This window comes from Eretmochelys imbricata, chromosome 1 (assembly GCF_965152235.1).
Source record: "Eretmochelys imbricata isolate rEreImb1 chromosome 1, rEreImb1.hap1, whole genome shotgun sequence".
Lineage (NCBI taxonomy): Eukaryota > Metazoa > Chordata > Testudines > Cheloniidae > Eretmochelys > Eretmochelys imbricata.
In genome coordinates, this window is record NC_135572.1 from 345,294,024 (window position 1) to 345,315,377 (window position 21,354).

The window sequence follows — 21,354 nt, forward strand, 5'->3', positions numbered from 1 at the left end:
ACACATACAAAATGGGAAATGACTGCCTAGGAAGGAGTACTGCGCAAAGGGATCTGGGGGTCATAATGGATCACAAGCTAAATATGAGTCAAGAGTGTAACACTTGCAAAAAAAGTGAACATCATTCTGGGATGTATTAGCAGCAGTGTTGTAAGCAAGATACAAGAAGTAATTCTTCCACTCTACTTGGCACTGATTAGGCCTCAATTGGAGTACTGTGTCCAGTTCTGGGCACCACATTTCAGGAAAGATGTGGACAAATTGGAGAAAGTCCCGAGGAGATCAACAAAAATGATTAAAGGTCTAGAAAACATGACCTATGAGAGAAGATTGAATTTGTTTAGTCCAGAGAAGAGAAGACTGAGAGGGGACATGATAACAGTTTTCAAGTACATAAAAGGTTGTTACAAGGAGGAGGAAGGTAAATTGTTCTCATTAGCATATGAGCATAGGACAAGAAGCAAAGGGCTTAAACTGCAGCAAGGGCGGTTTAGGTTGGACATTAGAAAAAACTTCCTGTCAGGGCAGTAAGCACTGGAATAAATTGCCTAGAGAGGTTGTGGATTCTCCGTCACTGGAGCGTTTGAAGAGCAGGTTAGACAAACACCTGTCAGGGATGGTCTAGATCAGGGGTTCTCAAACTAGGGGTTGGGACCCAAAAATGGGTCCCAACCCCATTTTAATGGGGTTGCCATGGCTGGAGTTAGACTTGCTAAGGCCCAGGGCTGAAGCTGAAGCCCAAGGGTTTCAGCCCTGAATGTCAGGGCTCAGGCTTCTGTTTCAGTCCTCGGTGGCAGGGCCCAACTTACAGGCCCCCCCCGCCTGGAGCTGAAGCCCTTGGGCTTCGGCTTTGGCCTACCTGCCCGGGGTGGTGGGGCTTGGGCAGGCTCAGGCTTTGGTCCCTCATCCTGAGGTCTTGTAGTAATTTTTGTTGTCAGAAGGGGGGTCATAGTGCAATGAAGTTTGAGAACCACTGGTTCAGGTAATTCTGAGTCCTGCCATGAGTTCAGAGGACTGGACTAGATGACCTCACGAGGCCCCTCCTCCAGTAACTTGTCTAGTTCTTTTTTTGACTTAATTATACTTTTGGCCTTCACAACAGCCCTGGCAATGAGTTCCACAGGTTAATTGTGTGGTATAAAAAAGTACTTCCTCTTGTTTGTATTAAAACCTCTGCCTATTAATGTCATCTAATGTTCTTGTTAACTCCTGGAAATGTGCTGGAAATGGCCCACCTTGATTATCACTTCAAAAGGTTTTCTTTCCTCCCACCCCACTCTCCTGCTGGTAATAGCTCATCTTAAGTGATCACTCTCCTTACAATGTGTGTTTTTTCATGGTCTGTGTGTATATAAATATCCTCACTGTATTTTCCACTTTATGCATCCGATGAAGTGAGCTGTAGCTCACAAAAGCTTATGCTCAAATAAATTGGTTAGTCTCTAAGGTGCCACAAGTCCTCCTTTTCTTTTTGCGAATACAGACTAACACGGCTGCTACTCTGAAACCTATCACTGTATATGTATACTTGGGATTTTTTCCAATGTGGTTTATTTTCCACTTATCAATGTCATAGTTCATCTGCCATTTTGTTGCCCAATCAGCCAGTTTTGTGAGACCTCTTTGTAACTCTTCGCAGTCAGCTTTGGACGTAACTATCTTGAGTAATTTTTTATCAGGTGCAAACTTTGCCACTACACTGTTAACTCACTTTTCTAGATCATTAATGAGTATGTTGAACAGCACAGACCCCAGTAAAGATCCTTGGACACTGCTGTTTACCTCTCTCCATTATAAAAACTGATCCTTTGTGCCTACCCTTTGTTTCTTATCTTTTAATCAGTTATTGATCCACGAGAGGACCTTCCCGCTTATCCCATGACTACTTAGTTTCCTTAAGAGCCTTTAGTGATGGGCATTGTCAAAGGCTTGTCTACACTATGTCAGCTACTAGATCACTCTTCTCCACATGCTTATTGACACCCTCAGAGAATTCTAGTGGATTAGTGAGGCCTGATTTCCCTTTACAAAAGCCGTGTTGACTCTTCCCCAACATACTGCATTCATCTATGTGCCTGATAATTCTGTTCTTTACTATAGTTTCACCCAATTTGCCCAGTACTGAAGTTGGGCTTACCAGCCTGTAATTACCAGGATCTCCTAGAAGTATTTCCTAAGGAGTGCTCAGTTATTGCATTTCTTACCCCTTTTGGTGCAGATCGTTTAGGGCCTGATCCAAAGGCCGTTGAAGTCAATGGGAGTCTTAGTCCTTTTACCGTGAAGGATACCACTAGATGAATGTTTATAATTATTACCAAGCAGATTTAACAGGGCTTATCAGTTGAATATTTGATAACATGATTCGAACAAAGAAATCTCTGTGCTTGCAGATATTAATTAATCCCTGCCACACGCCTAGGACTGAGGTATGTTATCCTCCATAGAGAGGGGAAGACAGGTTAAGCAGCTTGGACTCAGCCACACAGCAAGGTGAATTAGAACCAAGGAGTTCATGCCTGCCAGGCCCCACTCACTCCACTAGAGCAAGGTTTTCTAACCCCTTTCTCACCCAGACCAAATTGCCACTTGTCATTTCTTGCTGTGACCCAAAATCCTTTGCAGCCACAAAGGATTGCAGGATCTGGGTTGTTACAAACTGATCCACTAACCCAATGGATGGCCTGTTGTGAATGGACCCAGTTGCTGGGTCCCACATGCTTCCAAGCCAACTGGATCTAGGCAACTGGTACTAGCTCTGGGACTCGAGGCCACCTCTTGTCTGATGCCTTTCCTTGAGACATGGGATGTTATCACCCAAACCCTGAAACCAGTGCCTAAGACCTGATCCTTCATGCCCCCCACCTCGTCCATTGCTTCTGCAGCCTAAGCATGGCACTGTGCCACGTACCTATCACATTTGCACACAGGGAATTAACATTAGTGCTCCGAACCCCACTGAGGATAAATGCTTCTGTCTGGGATATTTCATTTTTGGCTCTCCTGAAACAATACTTCCTAGGTATGTGCCTACCATGGTGACAGCAACACTAGAAGTTTGGAGAGGGAATTCTGTTTCCCCAAGCGTATAAAAGTGTACGCACCTTTGTGACGGGCTGGGCCCCCTCGGATGAGACCTGGTGTGCTGGGACGCTGCTGAGGCAAACTATTCTGCCAGCCTGGGCCCCCTTTTATCTGGTCTTACTGTGCTAAGCTCCCCAGCCTTTCCAGCCAAGCACACAGGCAGGGCCATACCCAGCTGCACAGAGAGACCGAGATCCGCTCTGAGAAGGCTCAGCTTATGGGGCATGCCACAGCACCCTGATGTCCACCCTCCGCCTACGAGTACAAACCCAAAATTATATGAAATTCACCGCCTCCCTCAATGTGGAGAGAGGAGTGCATAGTTCTTGCCACCCTAGTTAGAAATTACAGAAACTGGGTTTAATAATAAACAAAACAAATGTTATTAGCTATAAAAGGCAGATTTTAAGTGGTAAAAGGGGTAACAAACAGAACAAAGCAGATGACTAAGCAAATGAAATCAAACATGTAAACTAAGCTAGTTTCACTAAAGAAATTGGTTACAAATAGTATTTCTCACCCTAGATATTGTCGCAGGCAGTTTGCAAAGGTCTGTGGTTCAGAGTTCCAGTTATATTTCTTTTCAAACTAGACCCCTGTCTCAGTCTGGACTCCCCCCTTGCCTTCAGTTTTTCTTCTTGGGCAGACAGGCCATGGAGAGGAGGAGTCCTATTGCCTTCCTCCCCACCCTTAAATAGGATTTACATAAGACGGGAATCCTTTGTTTCCCAAACTTTACCTCCCCTTCCCTTACAGTGGAAAGTTACAAGATGTCCCAGGTAATGTTTAGTATCAGGTGACAAGACCACCTGACTCTGTAGTATCACAGAGTCCATGAGTCAGTGGCAATATGGAGAGTCCACAGGAAGGCCAAGCTTTTCACCGTCTATTGTCCTCGCTGATGGGCCATCCGCCCTGTCTGGCTTTTCCACTGTTGTACCTGAAATGTTAGTAGTGGGCATCACCCAAAGTAACACAGCTGAAATACAGATACATAGTCAATATTCCTAATTTCAGATACAGAAATGATACAGGTATACAAAAACGATAATCGCATTCAGTAAATCACAACCTTTCCCATGACATCTCACATGAGCCATCTTGTATAAAGTATATCTCAGTTATGTCATATTCATATCATAAGCATAGTTTCATAAAGAATATGGAATGACACATCACTACCTTATTGATGGAATTTACAGACAAGCCAGAGAGCTCTTTAACATCAGAAACCCTGTGCACAAGCTTTCTGGTTTTGGAATTTCATTAGAAACATTTTTTGCAAGGACAACTCTTCTTCCTTCAGTGCTTTACCTTGGCTGAAGAATGAAAGCCCAGAGCTCTTTCCAGTTCCCTAGCTGTACACTGAGGGAAGCTATTAATGAATCTGGTCATGTCTACACTATTGGGTGCTACAATGGACAGGGTTTTGCCATCACTGTAGGTAATCCACCTCCCCGACTGGCAGTAGTTATGTCAACAGAAGAATTCTTGCAAAGACTAGTCACATCTACACCTGGGGATAGGTTGGATTAACTACAGGGCTCAGGAATATGAATTTTTCATACTCCCAAGCAACACAGCTAGGCAGATCTACATTTGTAGACCACGGCCTAGTGTTAATTTTTGTAGTGATAGATTTTGTGCACTGGCAGTGAACTCCTACCAGCCTGTGGCCATGTCTATACATAGGGCTCATCACTGCTGTAGGAACTCCACATCCCAGAGCAACTGTGGCTAGGTTGATGGAAGCATTCTTCTGTTGACATAGCTATGTCTACAGCGGGGGCGAGGTTGGCACAGTTACAGCACTCAGAGGTGTGGATTTGTCACACACCTGAGCTCATAGCTATGTAGACTTAAATTTTAAGCCCAGGTCTAGAAGAGAGAATGTTGTCTAGCCGGAAGCTGCGAGACAATTCCTCTCGGTCACCAGTCACATGTGTACTTGGGCAAACCAAGCTACTTTAGCTCCTTGTTTCTGTCAACCTGCCTAAAAGAACTGATCAAAAAAAAAAAAAAAAGCTCTTCAGGAGTTATCATTTATTGTAATACAAATTAACATTTAACCCCCTGGAGCTCTTTATTGTGCAAAGTATTTACAAAATTCCGAGTGACCCCAAATATTTACAATAGTCAATAAATGGCAGTACCCATTTGTCAACTGTCCACACAGTGGATTAAAGCCAATGATTCTGAACCTCTTAGGATGGGCAAGACTGAAGGTGACAGCACCAACTAGGGACACTAATTGTTGCGTAGTGTACAGATATGTCTTTACAATTCAAATTACTTACTCCTCATCTGCATAGCTTGTGCAAAAAAGGGTAACATGAGAGCTTTCGAGCTAGAAGTCCACTGGACATGTTAGGATACGTCTACATGACGGAGCCTATGTTGGCATAGGTATGTCAGTACAGCTCCCTGGCATAGATGCAGCTTTTACATCAACAGATTTTCTGTTGATGAAGGACCACCACCGCCCTGAACAGCAGCAGCTACACAGACAGAAGCGCTCTTCCTTTAACGTAGCTGCATCAGCACTAGGGGGTCTGGCGACACAGCTGTTTGTCTGGGAATGGATTTTTCAGACCCCTGACCAACGTAGTTACACTGACATAACTTTTAAGTGTAAACCAAACCGTATGTTGGTCTCTGGGAGTTTGGTCTGAGCGCCTACAAATATATTCATGGTTTTAGGAACTTGATGGACCCAGATGCCACAAACCAGGGCTGCTTCCAAGGAGATTGTCAAATAGGGTAACGTTTGCCAAACACAGCCAGTATTTCTAGGGAAACTCTGTGGGAGACCTGGCATTTGGCAGCTCACTCAGCTCAATGTGAAGCAGATAATATCCCACAAATGACTACTTCACACATTCAGGCCCTAGGGGGTCCTAAAGACTGTGGTATTTGTAATCATTAAAAAAAAATTAAAACGCTAGAGAAAGGGTTAAAAGCTATCTAAAATAATCTGTTATTTGTCTGCTCATTAAAGCCACTGACAAAATATTGGCCGATTCATTAAAAGAATTTAAATACCATTTTATAAGTGGCACGTTCTAGGTGTGCGGTTGTAAAGATAACACGTCATCAGTCGGCCCCGGGCAGCCTAGATGCACCGGGCAGTTGGAAGTGGGGTGCCACTTTCAAAAGCACCTGAGTGGCTTAGATAAAAGTCAAATGCCTGTGCCACTCAGGCACTTTTGAAAACTTTACACATGAAGAACTTCCACAAACAGCTTGAAATTTCCCCTGTGGATTTCTGGAACCAATGGAAAGTGTCATGCCACATCATGTACCTCTATAAGTTCAACCTGCTATATGCTGCTGCTAATGTACCCTGTAACAATGTGAGGGAATACATCCTAGGGCTGGAATAGCTGAATTAAGACACCTTGATGGATGTGTTCCCCATGATGGACCACTATATGAACCACAGAAATGCTACGAGTTCTTGCAGACTGTTTCAAAGGTCCCTCCAAGATTATAATTGTTTACGTCTTACGCGTCCGGTGGGGTAGTTCTAATGAACTGTTCTATACACACGTCAGGATCCAGAGGAAACCACTTCTTGGTTCAGATTCCATGATACTAGATATCTCTTCCCTAAATTAAATACTGTGAACAGCACGTTCCTAAGAATGAAGGGCATGAACAAGAAATTCACATGTGGTTCCTTCAATTTGTTTAAAAAGTTCGAAGCTGGACATTCCAATCCACATACTGGAGGAAAGATTATGGGACGACCTTGTCCCAAGAAATCGATTGCCCTGCTTGTTTGTTGCAAAACCCAGCACCCAGTTGCTTTATGATAAACAAGTGATTCATTCGGAGACAAAAAATGAGGAGTATGTTGTGAAAATCACTGGTGGATTACTTAAGGCTAGTAAGAAATTTGGGTTGCTCTTCCCCTCTTGGTAAAAGCGTTTCTCCACCAATCTTCGGGCCTTTCTTCTCCTAGAAATATTAACATACAAAGGAAGATTTAAATCCAAGCTAAGGCAGCTGCAATATATCATCATCAATGGAGTCATGGGTGGGCTAAATTATCTGAATACGTATCCACATAAATCATAAAAATCATGACAACGTTTCAAGAGTTCCTACAGACAATCCTGCAAATGCAACCTCCCACCATGCCAGTTAAAATAAGGAACCTACACAACAAAAAGAAAAGAATAAACTAAGGATGCCAAAAAATACAGAAACGTACAATACTGAGGCGTTAAAGTGGAGGTTAGGCAGTCCCATACCACAATTTTACACATGCACACTACAATGCCTAACGAAAACTGGGTGAGTTAAAGGGAAACTGTCTAGTTAACATTCTCCCTGCTTTTACAACCCAAACACATCACCATGTTAATTCATGAAAAAATGAATTTGGAAAATGAAATTGACTAGAAACTGGCTGTGAAACACAGAAGTGAAACTGATCAGTTTGTTTTCACTATCAGAACTGTTCCCTTCTTACATTTCTCCCAAACAGCATGCATAGTGAAATGTTACCACAGAAAAAACTTAAGTATCTAAAACTCTAATGTATTATATGTAAGCAAGGTAGCAATGTATTTTTTATTTACAACAGTATCATTTTTAAACTGTCAGTGACCCTTCCAGAACAGGACAGCAGTCTGAATTCCCTGGCTCTTGTTGGTTTAAGTCAGTGGTTTTCAACCTATGATCCATGGACCCCTGGGGATCCGCAGACTATGTCTAAGGGATCCATAAAAGGTGACTACGAAAAAAGAATTTCAGATCCCAGAAAAGGCATTCCATTTTTCTGATCAATCAAAAGTATGTGAATAGCCCACCTACAGGTCAAAACCTGGAAGTGTTGTTGTTACCATAGAAGCCCACAGTTCAGTGCCCTTTCTGACACGTCAAACGCTGTGCTGAGCGCGTGCAACATTTGTAGCTGAATTCTGTTCAGTCGGTTTTCAGTCCAAGACTTCTAAGGTAGGAGCCTGTAGACCACAGGTTGAATTTCCAAAGGGGCCTGTACCTGTGTTCGAAATGTTTTAGGGGTCCGCAAATGACAAAAGGTTGAAAACCACTGGTTTAAGGTACATCTTGGAAAAACAAAGTCGTCATTGTAAGTTTGCATTAATGTCTACACGGAATGTAGAAACAGGCAGGAGCTCACAACCAAAGCAACCTGGGTGTAATCAGGGGGCTTGCCCTTGGGCTGGCCTCTTTAAACACGATAAGGAAGCTGAACAGGGGTGAGGGGACTAGACGCATTGTAGGCTGCAATGGGTGGTAGTCGTGCTCTCTCTCAGGGTCCAGGAGACCAGCCTGACCAGGCTCAGAGACTGCTTTGTGGACTTGCAGTTTGGGAGCTCTGAGCCAGCATCCCGAGATAGGCCGTATGATCTGCTGTTACAAGTGCTCCATCCATTTTGTTAGCTTGTGTTTGGCTTCCCCTCGCCCATGAATTTACTGACGCCAATCGGAGAAAGGAAGGCTGGGCACATCCGCAGCACTACGCCCGGACATAAGGGGGCATACAGTGACAGCACAGGCCTTTTACTATTCAACATATGGACAATTCAGTCGCCACAGATACTTCAGTAGGAGTGGAAGACTTTACATCTTACCGTAGCGTGTGGTGGTTTGGGCCCTGATTAACCATGGCTATAAATAGAGAAGCTGTCCCCTTCTCAGACAGCTCATATTAGTGCCAAAACAAAGTTTGGGGAAACCCACTAACAGAAGCAGCCCAGTTCCCACTGTGCAATAGAAAGCTTTGGCCCAGGCTTACCTTGAGCATTCCATCACGTTCCCATTTGAAGAGGCCACAGGCACTGAAAGAGGAAGATGGAGCATTAGGGCTTGTCTTCACATACAGCAGTGCAGCTGTGCCGCTGTTTAATGAAAATGCTACTACACCGACAGGAGAGAGTCTCCCGTCAGCATAGTTAGTCCACCTCCACGAGAGGCGGTAGCTATGTCGGTGGGAGAAGCCTTCCTGTGGACACAGCGCTGTCTACACCAGGGGTTTGGGTGGGGGGATAACTGCATTGCTCAGAGTTGTAGATTTTTCACACCCCTGATCGATGTAGTTATACTGATATATGTTTGTAGTGTAGACTTGGCCTTAGATTTGGGGTTCGCTTGGTGCCCTGTACAGAGGATCTCTAGCGAACCCAAATCCCTTCCATAATGCTTATCAGCAGGGAGTGACAGTTTTGGGCATTAGCACATGCTAATGTTACTGGGATAAAGTGTCCTCAGATTTTTGGTTGGTGCAACTGAACCTGCCAACATGTTCCTGAGAGCCCCTCCTACCTGCAGGGCTTTTTTGGTAGCCTGTCAAAAGATAGGGCTCTGTTTCCACAGGGACACTTGAAGAATCGCTTGACACCATCATGCCAGTGGTATTCATGATTCTCCTTCACACATGTCTCTCGGAGCTTGAAATACGTGTATTTACACTGCAAGGAGAGAGAGAGAGAGGACACTGTGAGAGAGCAGAGACACTATAAGTGAAAGAAGTGTTATTCTGCTGTCCAAGGAGAACTGAGTGTTCATTTGGGATTAGCAGAATGCCACCCCTCCCCACCATTCTTGCATGCCCAGAGAATGGCCCACTTGATAAGATCACTGCCTCCAAACCCTTCCCATTCTGCCCCTCCCTCTTCTTCACTACCACCTTTTGTTATGTTTGGCCCAATTCCCAGCGAAGTGCAGAGTACAGATAGGAGGGAAAGTATGTCAGTGGTTCAAACTATTCAGGCAGGAAGAAACTTCCTTCTGTCCCATGGCATTTTAAATTATGGTAAAGCACCACCTCTGCCATTCCAAATGGAGCCACTGAAATGCAGATTAAAAAAATTTAGTCGTTTGGATGCCTTTTGCTATGTTCCAAGGCACCTGAGCTCATTCTTCACCCAGTCCTAGAATACTCCAGATTCCAGTACAAAGTTTCAGACTGACAAGAATTATGAGAGACTATCGAGTCTGATCTAAGTGAAACAACCTGGTAATCAGTTGCTGGGAAGCAGATCTTCCCCAGAGTGACTTAGGCGCTGGGAACCCACAAAGGGGCACTTAACTTTGCTTCCGGAAATCTCAAATGCAATACTAAAATCTGTGCTATTTCACCAAAGCTCTAACTCCTTCAATATCACTCACTGCTCCAGCTGGTATAATCAAGAACCTTCATAAGGATCAAGTGGTTTTCTTTCTAATCACCAATCCAGGCTTCAGCAGAGATAGCGGCTGAAGGCCTCACTCAAATCCAGTTCAAACCACTCTGCATGCTCCACACACCTGCCTGCTCCAGTGTCACTCACCGTTTTACACGTCACAATCCGACACTTCACTTCTTTAATGTTCTTCATCGTCTCTTCCAGTTGTTCTTTTTTCACCAGAGGTTCAAAGTACCGTTCCTGCAGCTCAGCCTCAGCCTGCCAGAGCACAAGAGAGGCACTGTCGTCTGATATGCAAACAGCACACCTAGAAACAGTGCAAGCAGCTCCGCATCTAGTGGGTTGGCCAGGACTGCTACATACCACCCCGGAGAGACTGAAACCTCTGAACGACGGATGAATGTTCAGAAGCTCCGAATAATCCATTTCGTGTGCGTTCCTTGTTTGAAAGAGTACAGTATGTAACGCACACGCTGCACTTCACCCACTGCTGAAATGTAGCGCTCGCCCAGGCAGATCTCAGATGCTGATTAACAGCTAACACACGACTTAGTTACACTCACTTCTGTACTGAAGTGTAAAGTGCAGGGAGGCATGCAGGATGACCTGAACTGGGATTTGCCCAGGCTCCCATAGTCAGCTTTCAGACTCTTACGAAAAGTGCTGTGAGATCTTTACTGATTAGTATCTTAGGTTTACGCATCTCATCTCCAGTTGCACAGTGCCCCTCACACCATCCTGGGGAGTTGTTACAGTACTGTTACCTAGGGAGGTGGTAGAATCTTCATCCTTAGAGGTTTTTAAGGCCCGGCTGGGATGATTTAGTTGGTGTTGGTCCTGCTTTGAGCAGGGGGTTGGACTAAACGACCTCCTGAGTTCTTTTCCAACCCTACTCTTCTATGATTCTATGATACTGACTCCAGGGGAAGAGCGCCATCTACTGGATCGCCTGTACCACTGCCCACATTTTAGTCAAAAGCTTGGGCTCTGCAACCCCTCTGCCCACAGCCATGGTTACAACACAGAAGTGGAACGAAATAGGCATGTGTCCATTTTCTGGAGAGCAAAGTGACTCCATAGATATGAATATTTGCAATAGCTGGCCCGCTATAAAACAACTGCTTAGATTATAAGCTCTTTGGGACAGGGACTGTCCTGTTCTGTTTGAACAACATCTAGCACAATGGGGTCCTGGCCCATGACTGGGACTCCTGGCGCTGATAACTGGCACTCTCAGTTGTGCACAGGGGAGAACTAGATTCCAGAGAAACCTCAATCCCCTTATGGTTTCTAGAAAGGGAGAGCATGGAGGCCACATGGATGCAGCGTGTGTGGGGAGCGAGCCAGCCTGGAGGAAGAGGAGGAGGGCCACAAGCTGATGTTGTTAGGACAGAGTGCATGTCAGGCAGGAGGGGACAGACAGGGTGCTAGACGGCAGCTAACTGCAGAAGAGGGAAACAGTGACCGAGACTGACAAGGTGTAAATGCCCTCGTACCAGAAACTAGTCCAGCTTTGGTGTTTCAAGTCTGTGGCTCTGACTTCAGATCAAATTTGATCAGTTTAGCAGTTAAATGACAGGGAGTGGGTCAAATCCTCCTCTCTGGGTAAATCTACACTGCTGCTAGAGGTGTGATTTCCAGCTCAGGCAGACATTCCTGCACTAGCTTTGATCAAGCCAGCACTATATATCTATCTATCTATATCTATATATATAAATAAACCTAGCACTGCAGCCATCACAGCATAGGCCAGCTGATCAAGTACATACCTAGGGTCTCAGACAGGACTGTATGTGGGGCTGCTATTTTTAGCATGCTAACTCGATCAAAGCTAGCGAGGGAATGTCTGTCTACCTGAGCTGGAAGTTACAGCTCCAGCTGCAATGGAGACACACCCACAGTAAAAGCAGTGTAGACCCAAAGTTCAGTGGAGATATTCCAGATTTACACCCGTAGCAGAGCAGAATTTGGAACTATGCAAAGTCAATCTGGGCTCTCAAAAGCCTTGTCAGCCACACCAGAGAATCACATAATAGCAACCAGCACTGCTGGGACTGAACCAGTGCAAACTGCAATACTGCACGGTGGTCATACTAGCCATTCTGTGTCACGCACACTGCCACTTATAACGCTCCCTGCCGGAGCTTTAGGGCACAGGGGCATTGTACCTGTCCCACGACACCTAGGCCAGCACCCTGGAAGAGATTCATGATGGTTTGTTCCAGTGGGTGCCTCAATTGCTCTGTCTTTCATAATAATGCGCTGGTTTTAGTCACTCCTCATAGCAAAGCTGCATTTCAGGGTGTGTCTAAGTGTGTATGCTACAGGGGGGCACTGTACATTCAGCATCTCAGAAACACCTGCAGGATTGTGCTTGGGCCAACAAAGGGAAATGAGAATTCTTATTCAAAAAGCTTTTATTAGGTGCCACAGCAGTTACTAGCTTTTAACAGTAAATTAAAAAATCAGGACTTGTAGGTTCACCTTGAGACTAAACGGGTCTCTGACATCTGTTCTAATTTTACAAAATAAATAGAAAGTAAAGCATTCTGAGCTCCTCCCGTGAAAAGTGCTATAAATACGCTAAGAATTATAACCAATGTGAGCATCTCCCTTATTACGCACACCCACACACCGTTGCAACTGTGTCTTAAAAGGGACGCTGTCAAGTTAAAAATCTAAAGTCTTGGTGTTATCACCCCATCTAACATTAAACCTGACAGTATAATTTAGATATTTAATAGCTGTGTTTTCACTGGCTCTTTTCACCTCATGCACCTTGAACAATGATGCTAGACTAGTCAGTTTCACCTCCTAGTTTTCATATATTATACTCCTGGGGGAATTCTGCACCAAAATATTAAAAATTCTGCACTCAATATTTTAAAATTCTGCATATTTTGTCAAAATAACACAATATCATCACATCAGTTTCAATTACTTTGGTAATTTATTTCAAAATACCTGTCAGCAACTATGTCAGACACAAAAAATCATTCTCCCAGGAGTAGAGAGTTAAAGAAACTCCTAGGGCAACCTAGTTCCTGTTTCTCAGCTCCCTTCCCTCCATAGCCCAGCCGCGGGCAACCCCCCAGCCCAGACACCTTCACACCCTCCTCCCAGAACCCAGCAGTGACACCCCCCTCCCCCCAAGCCCAGACACTCACACCCCCTCCTCCCAGAACTCAGCTGCACCCCCCCACCAGCCCAGACACCCTCATCCCCTACCCCCCAGAGCCCAGTCACAGGGCACATCCCCAGCCCAGACACTCACATTCCTTTGCCCCCAGAACCCAGCCGTGCCCCCCCCCACCCCAGACACCTGCTCTTCCCCAGAACCCAGCCGCAGTTCGCCCCCAGCTTCCCCGCTCCACCCCCCAAGAACCCAGTCACATCCCAGACACCTTCACTCTACCCTTCCCCAGAGCCCAGACACAGGGCACCCCCCAGCCCAGAAACTCACACCCCCTACTCCCCAGAGCTCAGCCACGGGGCACCCTCCAGCCCAGACACCTGCACCTCTTCTCCCCCACAGCCCAGCCACAAGGCCCACCCCCAGCCCAGACACCCTCACCCACTACTCTCCAGAGCCCAGCCCCAGCCCTCCAGGCCAGACACTTGCACCGCCCCCAAGAGCCCAGGGATCCAGAGAGAGAAACAACCTGATGCTGGGTTGTTTCCTACACGTAGCTAGCCTCCTTCCTTCAGCCAGGAACTGTAGCTGCCGGGATCCCTCCAGCTCCCTCCCCCTGGCATTGTTTTCTATATGTGAGCTGGGCTCTGCCAGGTCAAGCGGCCCCCTAGTGGCAGCCATCAGCTCTGCAGCCCGTTTCTGTAAGGGGTGGCGGGGGACGACAAAATTCTGTGCAGAACATTAATTTCTGCACACATTCTGCATTGTGCAGTGGCGCAGAATTCCCCCAGAAGTAATATTAGTACAATGCTGCAGTGTCTACAAAGGAATGTGGAAATTCAAACAAACAAATTTCACTGGAATTTTTTTAAATTGTGGAAACATTTCTAGTGAATGCATATTTTGTAAAAGCTCATGTACACAACACCAAGGTTTGGATGTTAGAGTGTCTAATTATTTGTAATGATCCTGAACTTTCACTCTCAGTGCAAGTATACGTACAAAGCAATTACCTCCTTAAGGACGCCCACGTGCTTGGACTTGGCATTCAGGATTTTCTGGAACTCTTCAGACTCCAGATATGCCAGCTGTTCTCGACGTTTCTTTTGGGCAGGTTCTAGTTCATCTGCAGCTAGAGAAACAAGATAGGGCTGCTGTTTATGCCGCTGGGTAAGTTTAAAATCATGCTCTGCTTTCTAAGCATAACCATCATTTTGTACTTTACAAACAACAAGCACTCGAAGCGATGTCTCAAGTCGTATGAAATAATATTTTGTAAAGGAGAAGTGAGTGAGAATAGGGTGTGTAATTAGTGCAGTAGCTACAGGCCTTAGGCCAAATTCCAATCCAGTCATCACAAGAGAAAATAAAATGCTACTAACAATGTTAGCTTCCTCTTCTGCAGATCTCAAAGCACTTTACAAACAATTAAGCTTCCCAACACTTATGAGATTGGTATTATTCCCGTCATGCAGAGGGGAAAACTCAACCAGAGGTTAAGTGACTTACCAGAATACACATGGCAAGTCAGTAGCAGAGCTGGAAGGAGAAGCTATGAGTCACTCTCGCGCTGTAGCCACTAAATCACTTTCCTTGATGAGATTTAGCCAAGTATGTAATTTGTGTACAGTTACAAATACTATACCACCTTGAGCCAAGGGAGGAAAACAGGCTTAGAATAGCAGGTATCGTACACACCGAGTGAGGTTCCTTGCCAGAGCAGGATCAAAGCCCAGTGGATCCTGTAGCAAGCTGGACCTACATTCTGCAGCATTATCCCTGGATTCTGGAGACTAGAAATTCTGCAGCAGCCTCATTAAAATGAAGAAGCTTGGAACCAATTAACTATGAAGGTCAATGAGGATAGCAGAGCCCGTGTTACCTATTGGGATAGTCAGTTTATGGTAAGCCCAGGTTTGCAATATGCTGCACTACTGACAACCAGCAGCATTGGGTAAGTTGTTTGGGGAGAGCTGGGGGCAAGCTGAAGATTTCAGCAGCCTTACACACACACACGATACTGCAGAAGCCAGGGGAAGTGCTGTAGGGTAAGTAAAGCAGCAGGAAATGTTTCTGCTAAAATGATCAACAGCAAAGTAGTCAGCAATAGTGACATTTACAGGTGAGATTTTCAACAATGCCTAACTGACTTAGGAGCACAAGTCCCATTGCCTTTCAAAGAGATTTGTGCACACCACATTCATAAAAAGGTGTTAACTCTGAAAATTAAGGATGACATTTCAGGATAAGATTAGGAGATTTAGGAAAAGAAGCCTCTCAGGGTCCGTGGGACTCCTGCTCCTACATCAGTTGGGCACAATTGGAATTCCCACCCTAAAATTGTCATCTCTTAGTTTCAGAGTTAACAATCCATTGTGACAAATGGAGCAGTGTGCACTTCAGGGAAACGGGGAGAATATTTATCTCACAGGATGACTGTGAGGCATTATACAATGCTTTGCTCTGCTTGAACATCTTCCAGCCAACAGTTGCAACATGCTTGATATGTTCATGAATAAACACGTTGATGTTTCTACCATGCTTTCAGCTCTTGCATCATATATGATCCAGGAGGACTTAGTAACAATACACATTTTAAAAAAAAAATCACGATTAGAGATCATGACTAGGTTAAAGATTTAAAGCCAGAATTACAGATTTTGTGTTTCTATTCCTTCCAACAGCAGAAAATCCAATAGAACTCATCCTATTTTTTAATTTTAAAAAAAATCTGGGCATGATCTCTGACAGAGCTTTCAGGGTCTGTCTGTCTCCATAGCAGCAGGATACCCCACCTTTGTCACCAGATCCATCATGGAATTAGGCCTTTTAAAATCAGGTTGAAAACCTGTTTTAGTTCCAAATCTCTTTGACACAGCCTGTGATTTTAGTTACAAAAGTACTTTTGTAATTCATCAGCAGCTGCTGAGCTGAACATGGTTGGTCGTAAGGCACCTGGTGATACGTGGAGGGTACTGTATTGTACAACGCACTCACTTTTTAAAGTCAGGTCTGTGCTTTCATACCTTGTGATGAGGGGATGTTTTTCTCAACTCTCTCCATGATCTCCAGAACTTCGGCAAGATCAGATCGTTTCCGTTTAACACTGTTTGGGTTGGTTTTATTGAGGATTTGGCCTTTTGCTCGCAGTTTCTTTATAGCAGCCAACTAGAAGATGGGAACTAAATGTTAATGTTGAACACAAGTATCCAAGGTCACACATTCCTAATTCCAAGGCAGATGGGAAAATGTCAACTGGAAGAAGCAATAAGGTGTTCTAGACTTAGCATGGGCATCCCAACCAAATTCTAATCCCAACTCTGCATTTCCTAGTAGTGTAGCCTTTGCCAAATCACCCAACCGCTGACTCAGTTTCCCAATCTGTAAAACGAGGCTGATAATTCTCACTGGTGTGTTACGGGGCTACGTGTCTGAGATCCAGACGAAGGTGCTGGACAAGATAGAGAGGAGCTAGAACAAAGAAAATTGCATTTTCAAGGCAGAAAGGAAACATCACTGGAGATTTCTATATAAATCACTCTAATAACTGGGCACTAAAAGAAACTTGCAGATAATCCTCCAGATCTATCCAAAAATGTTAGATTCCTCTCTTCTATCTCACTAGCGAGGAGTTGATTTTCTCTTACAGACAAGAAATTAAACCCCTGCAAAGGAAAGACGTACCTATTCTCTGCTGGCTGGGAACCAGACTACTAAAGCTCATGGCAGTGAGGATGGAAAAATACAGATTACAATGAATCCGCTGAGCTGCTGAATGTACAAGGTACATCCTAGCACTCCAAAGATTTCACTTGGATGTTAACTGACTGAGGCAAAGGACCCAGCCACAAAGGGGTTACATTTAATAAAATGATCAAGAGCTAAGTTCCCTCTAAGCTGCACAGCCACGCAGCTGCCTATTAAACCCTGAGCCGGGGCTCAGGGCTGCGCCAGGGAGAGATGCCTCTCCCCCAGGGCGGACCTGCCGCAGCCAGGGGAGAGGCACCCCTCCCCAGCGCAGACCTGCAGTGGCCGGGGGAGAGGCACCCCTCCCTCGGCAACAATATGGACCTGCCCCAGATCTGCTGTGGCCAGGGGAGAGGAACCCCTCCCTTGGCCCAGTCCAGCCCCGCCAGAGCTGCCGCAGCTGGGGAGAGGCGCCTCTCCCCCGGCCCCGAGCTGCTGCGGCGAGAGAGGGCTGGGGAGAGTTCTCTCTCCCCACCGCAGGCCTACAGCCCAAACCCCTCATCCCTGGCCCCACCCCAGAGCCCACACCCCCTGCACCCCAACCCTCTCCCCCAGCCCTGAGCCCCCTCCTGCACCCTGAAGCCCTCATCCCCAGCCCCACCCCAGAGCCTGCACCCCCAGTCAGAGCCCTCATACTCCCAAACCCCAACCCTCTGCCCCAGCCCTGAGCCCCCTCCCACACCCCAAACCCCTCATCCCCAACCCCACCCCAGAGCCCTCACTTCCCTCCCGCACCCCAACCGTCTGCCCCCTCCCACACTCCGAACGCCTCAGCCCCACCCCCACCACATTAATTTTGTTACATGCACCAATATGAAGGTGATGTGTCACAAATCACCTCCATATTGGTGCACATAACAAAATTAATTCCGTACATGGACGTAAAAAATTAGAGGGAACACTGATATTTTTATAACATTTCTGAGGAGCTTAAAACTCAAAACATCTCTCAAAATGGAAAACAAAACAGGCTTTAGCAAACAGAGTGCGGATAACACTCTTGCTTTCTGTGCAGCTACTGCAGATCTCCCAGGTTTGTCTCAGAAACCAGGGCAAACAAGAATTTATGTTTGCACAGTGCATAATATGAGCTTTCAGGGAAAGCCTTTGGCCTCTGGGAGTGAATGTGCTTATGCACCCCATCCTGGTACATGTACTGAGCTTGTTTTCTGTTGCTGACATTTTAAATCCCTGCTGTGTACTGTCCTAGAAACACACAAATATGTCTCCTTCAAAGCAATCTCCAAAGAATGGCCACTTGCTGAAGGGGGAGTCAATCCCACCTTCAGATCAAAGGAAACTAAAGTGCAGCAGGTTTGTGACTCAACTTCTTTTTTAAAGTCAATTTCACAGTGTGAGGTGCCAGACTGACAGTCAGACACAGTGAAGTGCTAGGGGGTGCAAGCTCCCCCTACGCAAGGCAGTGGGCCTCAATCCTGACCTGGAGCGGACCACCCTCAGGAGTAGGAAGTACCCAATCCATGTCCTTGGCTAAGACTGACAGCAAGGGTGCCAGTTAGAACGATGGCTTCTGTGATGCTGACACTTGTGCCTTAGGATTTAGACTGACAGCAAATCATTTCTCATAGGCCAGACAGTAATAACTCACTCATGACTGACTCAGGCAGGATTTCAACCAGCAAGAGGTGAGACTCCAAATCCCAGTGCCAGAAGTTTGCATAGCACAGATTTTCTTTAGCAGATATCCTACCACTTTGAATACTTACTAAAAGACAAACTAGTAGCATGGTGTCTTGGACACAAACAGCTAATCGGAATTAGAAGCTTACAATGGGGTACAACAGAGCTTAACACGTTGATCTCGGAAGTAAAGGCTGCATGTTGCAACATGACCCATGTCAGGAGCTCAAAGTCCAACTGTTCAAAGGGATTGTTACCTTTTTAGCTTCTGCTAAACCATTCAGTTTTGGTACTGGAGGTGGAGAATCATCAAAGAAGAGGACGTCATCGCCCTCAGAGAAGCCTATCCCCAGTCTAGGTGCTTGAGGGGTTGACATTTTTGCAGCTTTGGGAAATTCAGCCCCTGGGGTTGGAGAGCGGAGCCCTGAGGAGGATGGTAAAGCTGGGCTATTGGTTTTTGTTGTCTTCTGAAGAAACCTAAAAGAGGACAAAAACACTGAAGTATAGTCATGATTCATCTTGGCAAATCGAAAAGCTCGAAAATAGTACAATTGACTTTAGAAGCCATATTGTAAGCCATTGTTCAATGGGAGAGGCCTTGCCTGTATTGCTATTAAAGCATTCTGCATGTCACCCAGTTGGATAGTGCAGTTAGGCCGGTCAGTTTCCTTTTAATCAGAGCTCAAACCACTCTGCAAACATTAAGGCTCACCGCAACCCTGTGAGGTAGGTAAGTCAGTCACAGAGTAGGCAGATCCCAGGAATCATGGTTCCCAGCCTCCTGCTCTAACACTCTCCCTACATTATCCTTTCTGGTTCTCAGGCACAATGATGCAGCATTTGACTGTTCACTGAAATAAGCCTCATGATATTGCTAGTTAGATAGGTTTCATAAAACTTTAAACCCTCCCACCCAACAGGACAGTCTGCCTGTAAAACATCAGATGATGGAGCGTGTTTTACCGCCTCTGTATATCTTCTGATCGCTTTTTTCTGGCCTCCAGCATTTGCTGTTTCTGTTGTTTGAGCAGTGCTGAAGCGGAGATAGACTGGAACGCAGATCCTTGCTTCCCTCGAGCATCTGAAATAAATATACAGACACTCAGACTTGCAAGGAATGAGCCAAGGCTCAGCAAAGGGGAGTGTCACGGGAGTACCTGGACATACCTGCTGCATCTGCTTTGGCCAAGTGTTTGCAGAGGTTTCGTGCTCCAAAGGTTGGCATTGCCAACAATTCTTTGAATTCATCAGTACATGGCATGGGTCTCTTCACCATACCTGGAGCAGTGTACAAAAAACCCAACAGACTCAGAACCAGGAAGGGAAATGTAGGTCTGGCTTCAGCACTCACACTTAATGCATCAAACATTTCTAACATGAGAATGGCTATGAAACATAATATTCAGTGCTCACATAGTACTCTCATCTTAACAGAGGTCACAAACTAGCTTCACAACATCCCACCTCTTTATTTTGGTACTTAGATGGCCCCATTACTCTAGTATCTGAGCACTTCACTATCTTTAATGTATTTATCCTCACAACACCCCTGGGAGGTAGGGACATGTTTTACAAAGGGGGAATTGAAGCAGAGAGATGACTTGTACAGCATCACACAGAAATATACCAATTGAACCAAATCTCCCAAGTCCCACACTAGTGCCTAACCACTAGACCAGCCTTCCTCTCTCCCCTGGGAGGCCAAACAAGGGCTACCCTATTTACAGAAAGGGAAATGGAGGCAGAGAGGTTAAGTGACTTGCTCAATGCCATGAAAGGAATGTGTCAGAGCCAGGATTAGCACTCTTGAGATCCCCACCTCCCAGGACTGTGCTGGGACCGCCCCAGCATGCCTCTCTCTTCGGGGCATACTCAATGTCCCCAGAAATCATGAAAACCCTGTTTCCAATGGTTCAAGCCATTTGTTTTCAGCCCAGTGATTCACAATTGGAGATCTTAGAATTACCAGTGCTCCCTCAGTCTAGCAGTAACTTTTTCATGCTGGCCAAGGACTGGATGGAGCAAGTTCCACACTTTGGCCAGTAATTTTCTATCCCAGAGGTATGTGCGTGCAGGAGGTTGTATAATAAAAGAGAGGTACAAAACATACTCTGAAGAGAGCTGGACATTCTCTGTGCAGCTGTGATACCAGAGGGAGGTAGTTTACATCATTTGGGAAAGTGAATTCAAACTGGCCATCTTTGTAACTACAGAATTTCCCAGAGGCTCTAAACTAGCTCACACATCATGGGCTCCACAGACATGTCACACAGCAAGCGGAATGCATGTGACGGGAAGAAAGAAAGTTACCTATTTTCTCTCTAGTTTCCTGTACAATTGCGTCGGTTCCTTTTACGACCAGATTCGTGAGAGTGGTTTGTATCTTCTTCTTAGGGGCTGCAGCTGCTGCACTACAGAGACAAAAGCCCACAAAAAGTGAGTGCTGCTCCAAGACATGTAGCAGTAAAGGGTGAGGAGCAGTACTGGAGTTTGAGTACCAGCTCAGCAACTCCCCAAATGCTCCAATTACCCATCATTCACTCTGAGCAGGTGCTTCCTTCACAAGTAGGGACATTGTGCTGTAATCTTTTGTAT

At 45.6% G+C, this 21,354-nt stretch overlaps 1 protein-coding gene across 1 annotated transcript in view; it reads right to left on the minus strand.

Annotated features, from left to right (window-relative positions):
* Positions 1–3,469: 3,469 nt before the first annotated feature.
* MCM10 (minichromosome maintenance 10 replication initiation factor) overlaps positions 3,470–21,354 on the minus strand; it is a 30,902-nt gene continuing 13,017 nt past the window's right edge. The window contains exons 10-19 of the mRNA XM_077836489.1: positions 21,070–21,170; positions 19,927–20,037; positions 19,723–19,840; positions 19,017–19,236; positions 16,398–16,539; positions 14,385–14,503; positions 10,383–10,496; positions 9,376–9,521; positions 8,849–8,891; positions 3,470–7,041 (exon numbers count right to left, since the gene is read on the minus strand). Coding sequence (XP_077692615.1) covers positions 6,958–7,041; positions 8,849–8,891; positions 9,376–9,521; positions 10,383–10,496; positions 14,385–14,503; positions 16,398–16,539; positions 19,017–19,236; positions 19,723–19,840; positions 19,927–20,037; positions 21,070–21,170 — 1,198 coding nt within the window. The 3' untranslated portion in view covers positions 3,470–6,957. The remainder of the gene's footprint in view (positions 7,042–8,848; positions 8,892–9,375; positions 9,522–10,382; positions 10,497–14,384; positions 14,504–16,397; positions 16,540–19,016; positions 19,237–19,722; positions 19,841–19,926; positions 20,038–21,069; positions 21,171–21,354) is intronic.